At 44.5% G+C, this 12,165-nt stretch overlaps 4 protein-coding genes across 4 annotated transcripts; 1 reads left to right on the plus strand and 3 right to left on the minus strand.

Moving 5' to 3' along the window:
* Positions 1-101: 101 nt before the first annotated feature.
* O0I10_002730 (uncharacterized protein) lies at positions 102-2,972 on the plus strand (the record flags this gene model as incomplete). Its single annotated transcript, XM_058482810.1, has 1 exon — positions 102-2,972. The coding sequence occupies one exon, from the start codon at positions 102-104 to the stop codon at positions 2,970-2,972; it is 2,871 nt and encodes a 956-aa protein (XP_058346377.1).
* A 118-nt stretch (positions 2,973-3,090) lies between these two features.
* Positions 3,091-5,387, minus strand: O0I10_002731 (uncharacterized protein; the record flags this gene model as incomplete). The annotated part of the gene is made up of 10 exons (XM_058482811.1): positions 3,091-3,173; positions 3,234-3,296; positions 3,352-3,485; positions 3,543-3,642; positions 3,703-3,949; positions 4,029-4,170; positions 4,259-4,416; positions 4,475-4,743; positions 4,805-4,964; positions 5,025-5,387. 10 exons carry the CDS (start codon positions 5,385-5,387, stop codon positions 3,091-3,093), a joined length of 1,719 nt encoding a protein of 572 aa, XP_058346378.1.
* A 2,203-nt stretch (positions 5,388-7,590) lies between these two features.
* On the minus strand, positions 7,591-9,092 carry O0I10_002732 (uncharacterized protein; the record flags this gene model as incomplete). Its single annotated transcript, XM_058482812.1, has 3 exons — positions 7,591-8,256; positions 8,321-8,782; positions 8,850-9,092. The coding sequence occupies 3 exons, from the start codon at positions 9,090-9,092 to the stop codon at positions 7,591-7,593; spliced, it is 1,371 nt and encodes a 456-aa protein (XP_058346379.1).
* A 1,043-nt stretch (positions 9,093-10,135) lies between these two features.
* Positions 10,136-11,705, minus strand: O0I10_002733 (uncharacterized protein; the record flags this gene model as incomplete). The annotated part of the gene is made up of 4 exons (XM_058482813.1): positions 10,136-11,089; positions 11,145-11,224; positions 11,290-11,334; positions 11,402-11,705. The coding sequence occupies 4 exons, from the start codon at positions 11,703-11,705 to the stop codon at positions 10,136-10,138; spliced, it is 1,383 nt and encodes a 460-aa protein (XP_058346380.1).
* Between the last annotated feature and the right edge of the window lie 460 nt (positions 11,706-12,165).

Raw genomic sequence — 12,165 nt, forward strand, 5'->3', positions numbered from 1 at the left:
TGATTTTCGGGGTTACTGCTGCTGTGTCAATTTGCAACGACGTGTCCTTTCTCCTCCTCCACACACCCGCTCCTTCTCTCTTCCCATTCGTTTGACTTGTCATGTCGGCTGCCCTTGATCGGCTGGGGGAGGTCAACACCAACACGGTGCTCTCCATGGATACGTACTGGAAAAACGCAATGAGCGTGTGCGAAGCAGCCATGTCCATGTTGGCCCCTTTTGAGAATCAGAATCATACGCTTGTGGATGCAGCCACGACATCGTTGCGACAGCTTTTGACACATGGCAAAGAATATTCACGTATGAAGCAGTACTCGGCAGCAACACAACGTGACAAAGAATATCAAACAGCATCATCATACAAACATCGACCGCGCAAGACGATACAGGACCTTGGATTCAACCCACGAGAGAATTGGATCATAAAGGACGAGAGGACTGTGCTGGTACGACTACCAGATGATACCCATGTCACATGTCAAGCGATTACAACAGTGGAAGAATTGGATGCCATCTTGCCAGAACTAAGAAAAGCGAGCCACATTGCTATTGATTGCGAGTTCCTTGGATTGAAAGGATGTACGCCTGAACTTAAGGTGCTTCAGCTGGCTGTATCGAGTACACTTGGCTATGCATTGACGATTGATCGGATTGGATTACAAGCGGTGCGTGAACGATTGGAACCGATATTGAGTCAACCCCAACATCAACAAGGAGAGAATGGACTCTCAGCAGCAATAGCAAACCAGGAACGACTTTATCTTGGATGGGCCTTTCGAGGCGATGCACAAGCGATTGAAGCAGCATTCCCTGGTATCCAGCTACCTTACATTTTGGATCTACAGGCCAAATTACGCTCTGTGGCAGTAGAACAGCTCAAGCTCTTCAATGCAATGAATCGCTATGCACCCAACTGGTCCGGATTGGAAGAATTCAACAAAGCCAAGCAGCTTGGAGACACTTTTCGTTACACGGGCTATGATTGTGTATGGGTCCAAAATCCATTGCCACCTGAATGCTTTGTTTATGCCGTGTTTGATGTTGTCAGTTTGATCGCGTTGCATGAAGCTGTGGATCACCATCCCACTATACCCACCCATTTTTGGCCGCAAACAGTCATCTCCACATTGGCTCCAAAGGCACTCGATCGTTGGTTACGCACACGTGCTGTAGCGGCACTCTCGCAATCGAATGAACGAACAGCTTCTTCTTCTACTGCAACTACCAACTCACTCACTCTTGTTGAAACGACGGTTGCCACGCGCAAAGACAAACAACCTATACGAAGCGAAGCAGCAGGATCGAGTAGTAGTATTCATGCACCACCACCACCACCACCATCAGCAACAACGGCTGGCGGCTTTAATGATGATGATCCCCAGTTTTTACGTGATATGGAAGAGGCATTACGACTCTCACGTCAAGAAGCTGAAAAGCAACAAGGAGGAGGAGGAGGAGACATGACAAGTGGATCGAGCAAACAAGGATCGCCATATGAAAAGGGGGATGCTACTTTATTGGAGGAAGATTTTGATGGAGGAGAAGAGGCCCATTTTGCTACCGATGTTTATGACGACACTCACAACAAACGGGATGGTGGCAACCCAATCAAACTTGGTACTTGGGATTCCATTGATGATTATGAATCGAATGAACGACGTGGTGTCGGCGGCAGCAGCAGCAACAGCAATAAAAGCAACTATGAGCAACAACGCCAACAGCAACAACATCCTGGATATGATTATATGCAACAAATTTCGAGGGCTATGAATCAACATGCGAGTGGTGAATATTCTTTTGAGCCTCCACCTGAACAAGCTTCTTGGAACAACCTTGCAGAGACATCCATGAGTGAGTGGAAGCGTGGTGCGGATGTGGAGCTTGATTGGACCGAGATGGAGCAACGCAACGCTGAGCTTGCCAACTCATCACAACCTGCCGAGACGGTGAAGTTTCATACATCAGTGCATGGACAACAAGTGGCTTCTTGGGCATCACAGCAACAACAAAAGAAATCAGGAGAGGATAATTGGGATACAGCCGATGCAAAGCCTACCATGATGCAAATGCGAATGAATCCATTACCCAAGTTCAAGATCAAGCAAAAGACCAAAGGGCCTCGCGTGATTATTCCTGATGATGACGACTTTAGCGACGATGATGATGATGATGATGATGATGATATCTCAACGACCAGTGATGAATCAGCAGATGATGAGATTGTGGCCCATGTGGAAGAGACGTACAAGGATGACATTTTCCTCAGTGGACAAGGAGCCATTCACATGCATTTGATTCGAGAGGTGGCGCAATTAGCCACACTACCTCAACTCAACAGCAGCGACAATCCACAACAACCTTTGACGGCTGCCATTACAGCACAAGCGCATCGTGTCGTAACGCGTGAAGGTGTTCCTGAATTACATCTCAAGGCGCTTCAGATTTATATCAGCACAGGGGATGCGTACACCGTTCTTACAGACCATGTGCATGCTTTGACAGGCAACAATCGAGAAAAGATCCAGTCTTCTACCATTGGCTATATTCTCACGAGTCCAAACGTGCGCCGTGTCATGTGGGGTTATCAATTTGTGGCTGATGAATTGCAACATCGTCTTGGATTTGAGCCTGGTCCCATGGTTGATCTTGCTGTATGCTACAATGACAACGTCGACCAAGATGGCAAACCGGTTTCTGTATGGGACGCTGCCTTGGAGTTCGCCAATGCTGATTTTCAACAAGACTTGAACATGTTCCGCGACTGCAAGCATGATATGGAAGGATTGCAACAACGCAAGTTCTCAAGCTCTCTTTGGGATAAAGAACGGGTTCCCGAGGCCGCTTTAAGATACAGTGCTATGCAAGCCTGGTTACTCCATTACATTTATGAACGTACCCTTGAACGAGGTCATCCCCCTATCAAAGATTATCATGTTTGGCAAAGCAACACAAAGTACTCCCTTGAATTGTAATACTTTCACTCTCACTCTCTCACAATAAATGGTTGTATATAATATACATGGGTATCCAACATGTATGATCAATGTAGAAAAAAAAGCAAATGCAAAGGTCACAACTTTATAATTTGAGCTATGATGAATTGCCTACATCCAGTTCTTCTGCTTGTTCTTCTTTGTTCATGCTTTTGTAAGAATAAATCTTGACATATCCATCTAGAGAGAGGATCTGTGAGTAAGGGAGCTCCAGCTCATCCACCACCATCACATGCTTACCATCACCACTAGAGAACACCAATGGTCTATAAGGATGGAAGAGGACATCACGTACTTCCACGTCTAATAATAAAACATGAATACCCATGATGTCACGTTGTTTGTTTCACCTTCTTACCTTGATGTTCTTTCACTATGCCCGTCAATTGCTCCGTCAACATGTTGAAAATAAAGAGCTGACCATAAATAGTAGGGGCAACAATATATCGTCCATTGGATGCAATCTTGACGAGCCATGAATTGGCATGGTAGCTATTTTCCAAATGTAAGCAAAAGTGAGCAACATGGTCAAGTTTTTGTAGTACATACTCTTCGTGCTTGTATCGTTTCACTTCTTCCATCTTAAACTTGCCACCTTGTTCAGAAGGATACACCAGCTTGTGCAATGTACATGTGTTGGGTATGGATGCTACATACATGGATTAGATAACGTTATGAATTCCACCCTCCCCACCTCCAATCTACTTACACACGCCATCTTCTACATCACACATTTCTGCGCCTCTGCTGATAAACCATGCATATTCTTCATTGGAAGCGGTGTTGTTATCCTCATCCATTTTTTCCACATTGATCTCTTCTTCTTCTTCAGTCTTGACAGCTGCTGATGCTGATGCTTTTGCTTGTGCCTCCTTGTATGCTGGCTCATCCACCCATTTGATGAATTTTCCACAATCGCAATAGGATGAATATATACTCTCAAAGGTTTGAAGCAGCTATTGTATGTGTTGTGTGTGAGTAACAAATAGACCGAGATGATCAAGGTTACCTTGTCCAGAAAAGCTTTTCCGTTACCTTTGCTTCCTCAAAGTCATACAATCGCAAATGTTCATCACATGCACCCACAAAGTACTTGTTGCCAGTGTTGGGCACAAACGATACGGTAAATGCCATGCATGTCTCTCCATCATCCATCCTTGTTGATTCAACCAATGTCCTAATCATCATAACACCATGAATCAGCCTTGCTCTCTTCCTCTCTCTCTCTCTCTCTCTCTCTCTCTCTACAAGTTTCCCGCACTTACGTCCAATCATTCTCCATCTTCCACTTGATAATATAGCCGTCTTGACTTGTTGATATATAATAGTTCTCCCCCTTGAACTTGACATCCTTGATGGTCAGAATTTCTTCCTCGTGTCCTTCAAGTCGAGCCACGACCTTGCTTGACTCCATGTTAAAGATCTGGAAAGCACAATCAGTATGATGATGCATGTGTGTGTGTATGTGCATGATACATTACTTTGATAGGACATGGAAGAATATGGTTATCTTCATCTTCTGCTGACCATCGATGACGATCCTTGAGCTTGCCTCCCGTGACAATATGATCTTGCATATCCGAAGTGAACTGGCCACAGTAAAACTCATCAATGTTCTTCTCATCAGGGTCGCGTAGCTTTTGAATCAACTTGAACTCGTTCTCAACGTCCCAAATCTTGACAGCACCAATGTTTGAAAATGTCGCCAGCATGGTACCATCCGCTGATAACGTCATGCCAATAATAGCAGCTAATTGTTCCGCCATAAGTATACCCATGATCCATCCATCCATTTCATATCATTCATTTACCTTGATCACTGACATTGAATGGTAAAGCTTCCAAGGTTGCCTCATCATTGACTTTATCAATCATTTGATATCCAGCATCAGCGTGAAACTTCCAATAGGGATCAGGATACTCTTGAGCCAACTTTTTGGTGTAATCTGGATCAAATGCAACCACCTTTGGCTACACAACAAGAAAAGCCCATGTCAATGCCATGTACAAAAAAGACACATTCTCCTATACCTTTTGCTTTCCCTTGGCTGTTTTACTACGTGACGATCGTTTGTTGCTGCTGCCAGTTTCTGATTCACTATCATCGATATCCATATCCTCTGTGCTTTTGGCTCCTCCCTTACGACGTCGACTACTGGTGGTGGTGGTACTCGTTGCAGCGCCTTTCCCTTTGCGTCTACTAGAGGCAGTCGTCGATTTGCTTGAAGTCCAATGCGTTGATTTTAAGGAAAGCTCGGCTTCGTCCAAGAGATCGTCCGTGTCAATGTCATCCATGTCCTTGTGATCGTCGGCATGAGCATCCTTCATGGACTCTTGATTTGCAATGGTGGTGGTGGTGGTGGTGTTATTCTCTTGATCTGAAGTTTCGGCCATGGTCGAAAAGGAAGCTTGCGAGTCGTGTGTGGATACGTGAAAACAGAGAGAGAGAGAGAACGTGGGGTTCAACAAAGAAGAAGAAAAAAACAACGATCGCTTCAAAGTGTCCAGCAGCAGCAGCAACAGCAACAGCAGCAGAAGGCAGCAACAAGCTCAGAAATGTCAAGCGCGACAAACGCGCCTGCCAACTGAATTTGAACGCCAATTCGCGTATACACATAGACCATTGTACCTGAATGATGGTGATGTACCTGGAAACACTGCCTAAAGCCTCCCTTCCATAGTCGTGGCTGTGATGGAAATTAGAGTTGATATCGAGAATACCTTATAACCCACCAACCTATGTACTGATCAGGATTGTCTCCTTAAGATTTCTATGTATGAACAAAGATGATGTCTCATTATGTGAAAACAAAGACAATGCGTGCACTTTTTGAGATTGGTGGTTCCCTTATCCAGTTAGCAGGACAATGAAGGTGGTTGCTGCGTGCAACAAAATGATATTGGCTACGTAATTGTAGAGGTGACAGCACCAGTAAAGAAAGATCCACACAAAATGGTTGCTTTGAGTAACAATCCCAAAGGTGCATGAGAGTCGGGGAGAGAGTACATGGGTAGTAGTAGACAATGATTCCTTTGGTTAGAGGATGTTACAAGGCGGTGTTGGTAATAGCCATTATTGATAGGCAAATACGCTATCCTTCAGGGATTAGCTTTAGTATACTTTTGGGGTGGATGTTATATGGGAGCTAGTAGCATGATGTAAGCGTTTACTTGATATCACCCTGCTGGGCATTTGACCACGCCAATTTACCCGAGAAGCAAAGATGAAGATAGAGCACTCATGTTATCATGCGACCAATGTCCACCCTTTGTGACACATCCACATGCTCGTTGTATTCAGTACATCGTAACTGCTTTGATGCAGAGGGTATGAATGATGATATCTCCTTCATGCGGCAAGCATACAATAAAGTACCTTTTGCGATACCCTATCTCAGCTCTTAGTAATCATTTGTCGTAGATGCCATCATCTAAAACCTACAAGCCAACATCATCCCAGCGGCACGACTCATCCCGAAAGCAGCAAAACAACAAGAGCTTCAATGGGGGTGCCCTTGTTCAGGGTCCGTGAAAGATTCAGGCACTATTATGTAAAGAAACGGGGCATTTTAGTTCAACGGAAAAAAGTGTGATGTAAAGGCGGGGCAAAAAAAACATCCCGCCCACTTGCGGGGCCCCCTTTTCAACTTTACCCAAAGCCTGAAACCTCCCGATTCCCAACAAAAGATGACCTTTGAACACGTCAGCAGAGACAACGGGAAAATCACTTTGGAGGAGGGTCCCGCTCAGGGTCCAGAGAAAAATACTGCACCCTATTAGAAGATGATGAATTTTTCTATCGCAACCACCGGGAATATCGGATGTTGTTTCTCCCTCACACCAAAACATCATCAGGGTTCCAATCATGATGATTAAGGATTCTTGTAAGCTTAGACATCCAGATGCTCGGTTCCATGCACCTTTAACATTCCCACTTTTGGGTGAAACCAATCCCGGTATTCTTTACGAAACGCATGGTTGCAGCAAAAAAGAAAAATGCTACAGGGCGGGGCTCCACGAAAAAGAAGCATATGTTTTTTTGTACACACTTTTACCACGTGGCAACCAAGACAAGGGATTGTGTTCATCGATACTACCATCACAAGATCTGCCTTTTAGAAACCAAAGGGTCAACCCGCGGAAGGGATAAGGTGATTGTTGCAACATACCATCTCATTTGTATGGATTTTCGACCGCCGTATGTTCCAAACGGAACACAACATCTCTATCAGCACATAAAATTTTCGTAATGTAGCCAAAAAGTCGTACAGAGAAATAATAGCCCATATGCAAGGTGTGGTGGCCCAAAAGCTTTTCACATGTACTTTGCACAAGATCGGTAAAGCCAAATTGACTATCCTGTCACCCTACTATCGAGCCCTGACATAAGCAAACCCTGGGGTACGTACCAAACCGAAACAGAAAATGAGATACGTTTCATTGTGCACACACACTTTTCGGTTTAAATGGGGTATGTCTTCATTATATATGTACAACAGAATAAAAAGAAACGAAACGAAACGGGAAGTAAAGGACTAAAGGATGATGACGAGGGAAGAATTATATGCGTTTATCGATCGGTTGAATAGCACACTGCTCAAGCACTTTCGTACTTTTCGTGATGATGAGACTTTTCGAATGATAGATCAGAAATGCTACCATCCTTTTCTTCGCCTTCGATAGGAAGGTTGGTTTGGGTAATCTTGTTGGCGACTGCAAAGATACCAGGGAATGAGACGAACACAACGATCCAGCAAGCCATGCAAGCCCATCGAAGTCGAACACCAGCAGCATCGATACCAAAGGCCACAGCTGCACCAGCAGATTGCATAGCCTTGTAGAAACCAGCATAACGAGAAAGGAGACGAGGATCGTTGGACATGGCACCCATCAACCAATACATGTAGGATTGATAAAGGGCATCACTCAAACCATAAGAGAGATAAAGAATAAAGGGACGACCAAAGCGCCAATCATCCCAGTGGATAGGATCATCGTAATCGTTTTCAAAGGACAATTGGAAAACCATGCCACCAGCCCAAATAGCCATCATGACAACAAAGAGAATACCGCCACCAAGAAGGGCACGTGCACGACGGCTAAGACCTTGATAATCGAGGATAAAGCCAAAGACCAAAGAGCCAATGATTTGCATGCCCCAGTACATGGTACCATTAAGAGCACGGGTAACAGCATCAAAGTAAACAGCGTTCACGTGAAATTGGTAAGAATAAAAGTAGTTGGAAGCAAAGAAAGCGGGAATCTATCATCAACACATGATGTAAGTATATATGGATGGTGGCATGATGATGATAAAAAGAACATACCAAAGCGACAATGCGCCATTCAGTCCAAACGTTAAGGACACCTTTCAATTCGTCGAGCCAATGTGCTGATTTGGTGATAGTAACAGGAGTGCCATCGCTGCGTTTCACCAACGAAGGTGGGGCAAGGATCAAAGAAAGGAAGATGCCGACAATCATAATGATAACAAAAGCCGTGTAGGTGCCAGTGGACACACCACCAGTGCCACCGCTTTCCAAGTTGATGCCAAGGGTGATAACGGAGCCAAGGATACCACCAATGTTGAAAAGGGCCCAAAAGATAGCGACGTATTTGCCCTTGTTCTTTTCTTCAGGGTAAGCCATCATGATGGCACCTTGAGCGGACCAAAAGATACCGGCACAGCAACCAAGAATGGCACCTGCAGCAATAACGTAGCCTGAGATTTGCTTTGCATCATAAACCCACAAGGAAGAAGAGTAGATAACATAGCCAACGGAACCAAACTACAAGAGATCATTTTTGAATGAGTATACACAAGCTGTCAAAAAAGATTTCTTTGTGACCACTTACTGTCAATGCAAACTTGACGCCCAATGTATTGGTGACTGAACCAGCAAAGAAACCAACAACGGCAAAGCAAGCGTAAAGAGCACTATTGGCAGAGTTGACCAAAGCGATATCGGAGGCCATCATGCCACCTGCACCAAGACCGTTCAAGGCATTAAACATGCCTGGGCAGCAAAGACATACTAGACCCAGCAGAACCACTTGTACTAGCGGTGAAGCTAGTCTATTAAGGAGGGATTTGATCATGTGAAAGGAAAAAGGATCGGATGTGAAAGAAAAGGTAAAAGAACGAAAAAAAGGGTCGGGGGTATTTATATGTGTTCCAGCTGCTGCAGCAGGCAGTAAAACCGGGAATGCTGGAACGAAAAAATGTAAGTCCTCCCGTTCTTATTTTCTACTGCGATCTTTCTTGTGTGCGTAAATGAATGGCTCATTGTCTTGTGTGAGCCGGCCGAAATGGGATGTGCCTATAGATATAATTAGGACAAGGATGCATGATGTTTAATGAGCGAATTGGCTTGCATGGATGATGTGTGTGGATGTGTGGGTGTGTGGGTGTAAACAAGCTTTGGGTGGGTATTGTGAGAGAATGGAGACCCGTGCTTTGTAATGAAAAGGGTCCATAGGAAGTCCCTTTTTCGACATTATGTCATGAAGTTATCTCAGGGTTTGTCGCCATGATACTAAATGCGACCCCACTTGAGACTTTTTCTTTTGATTTCCCACTTTCCCCGCACATTCACACGCCTTGGTTCAATGACCGTCAAACCGACCAATGATGTTGAGGGGCCCCAGGCCCAACTCAAGGTGCCAAGAGCAACCCCACTGGTGCTTCGAGTTGAAATCCCGAAGTTTCACATCCTTCTAGTGCAACATTACCAGGCCAATCCAATGCTCAATTTCTCTTACTATCCTGACCCCTTGGTGTTGTTGTTGCACCAATTGTGAGATAACGCCCACGCTCGGAAAAATGGGAACCCCGCTCATTATTATCCCCACCCAGCTCTTGCTAAACCAACCCAACCCCCTCCAACAACATCTTGTTGACACATGTATGTATATATTCAATGTGATTACTTTGTTAATTTTTATTGCTATTATGTACAAAAAACGTTGCATGGGGGAAGTTCGTATGGTAAGTTGGGGGAGGGAAAAGATAAAAGCTTGATCATTGTAAATGGGGAAGTGAAGGGAAGAGGGGGAATAGAATGAAAAGCTACATAGATATGGTGGGGGGAAAAAGACATAAATGTGTGATGGGGGAATGCATGGAGTAAAGAGACATGGGATTAAGGCTTCTTTGCAAGATCCATCTCACGAAAAACTGCTTCCAAGTCGCGTTCTTCTAACGCTAGACCTTGATGGGTTGACTTGATGTGTCGTGCAACTTGGTTACACAGCTCCTCCACAGTGAACAAAGAGAAATGATCGTGCTGTGTAAGCCGCTGCCAAACTTCGGCCGTAGTCAAAAGTCCTGTGGTATGGTTTGAAGTTGGGATGCTTGTTGACGTGGTTGTTGTTGTGGTGGTGGTGGTGGTTGTAGGTGCGGCACCAGCAGCTGCTGCAGCACCCGTGTCTTGTTGGTGAGCATGATGTTGGATCACCAAGCCTCCACTTGTATCAAAGAGAGGTTCAGATAGCAATTGTTCAATGACATTGTTGGATACTTGGTTATGTAAAATTTGGCAAAATTGTTCCTGAGATGATGAAGATGATGGTGAAGATGAGTTTGTTGATGTTGCTGTTGTTGAAGCTGTTTCGCTTGCAGGCTTCTTGGGACGCAACGTGGCAGGCGTGCTGATAGAAAATGTGTATTGCTGTTGATGTTGTTGTTGTTGATGCATTGGTGGTGGTGGCGATGCCGTGGTAGGCATAGCAGGTGCCAAAAGAGGTGGATGATGAGGATGATGATGAGGATGTGTGGAAGCTTGAGGTGATGCTGCAGCGTTAACAGGAGCAGCACCATTGCTTGTAGGAGGCGTGTACATGATATAAGGGCTTGGATGAATAGGGAATTGGATATGGATTCCCTTCAATGCAAAGTTTTCAGCTTCCAAACGATACACCACCGAGCGCAAATGTTGGTTTTCTTGAACAAGCTGTGAAGATGCATGAAAGTGATTGTCTTGAAGTTGCTTGATCTTTGCTTCCAATTCCTTAACGTATCGTTCTTTGCGTTCACGAAAAGCACGTTGTGCTGCACGATTTTGTGCCTTGCGCTTCACCTTTGGATCATGTTCAGCCTAATTATCCTTTAGCATCAGCAACATGTTTTACATTAAAAAGAGGTCTACGTACGTCTTGCGATAAATCGTCATCATCAGGCATTGGCTTGCGTCCAGGCTTTCGGCTTACACTTGACAAATCATCACTTGTGTCTATATAACATGATGATTAGCATTCATCTTTTAGACGTACGTATACGTGTGTATAGGCTACTTACATTCATCATGGGATGAGCTTGTCGAAGAAGAGGGCGAGTCGATATCTATTAGGTAGAGAAATTAGGTTAACTTCAATGGCAACTACCATCATTGTGGCACACAACAACGTACGTGCGAACTTTGAAGCATTAAAGTCATCAGCTTCATCCCGTTTTCTCTTCTCGGGGAAGTGGTAATCGTCTTCAGCACCGATATTGAGATAAAGAGAAGTGGGTGATCCAATAGCAGTTCTTGTCAAAGACGAAGGCAAGGAATCGGCAGGGCTCAATATCACAGGTTGGGCAATGGCTGGATCATGAACCGAAGGCACAAAGCTTGGTGGTGGAGAACCTGCTCCTGTGCATACTGCACCATCAGTATGCGAAACACCAGAATGAAGGCGAACCGCTTGGAACTTTTCGTAATGCGTTGTCATGGTTAAGATAAAGGGGCTTCAAGAGCAACAGGCGGTATGGGCTGACAAGATGTGGAATAGTGGCCGTTTTGTAAATCAAAGCCTTCCAAGGCTAAAAGTTGAAAGAAAAACGAAAAGAAAGATATGAAAACAAAAAATTCTCGGTAGAACTAAATATTATATATACTTTCCGGTCATAAACGACTGGTTTCCGTCATGTGTTAGGACGCCTTTCCTTGTATTATATGTTGCTGGTCTGAGGTTAGCAGAGGCAGTATCTGAAAAAAAAGAGAGTTCCATATGTTGTTTTCCCGCTGATAAGGGGTTGTCTTGGTGTTTCTCGAGGTTGTTTTCAAAGTTTTATTAAAGATAACCCACTTTTACACGTTTTCAAGGTATTAGCATTGGCGATCATACTTCTTGGTGAACTCCTTCTGCCTACTTCTTTGACGACACAATCCAAATTCCTTTTTTGGTTTAC

This window comes from Lichtheimia ornata (assembly GCF_029851405.1).
Source record: "Lichtheimia ornata isolate CBS 291.66 chromosome Unknown scaffold00008, whole genome shotgun sequence".
In the NCBI taxonomy this organism is placed as follows: domain Eukaryota; kingdom Fungi; phylum Mucoromycota; class Mucoromycetes; order Mucorales; family Lichtheimiaceae; genus Lichtheimia; species Lichtheimia ornata.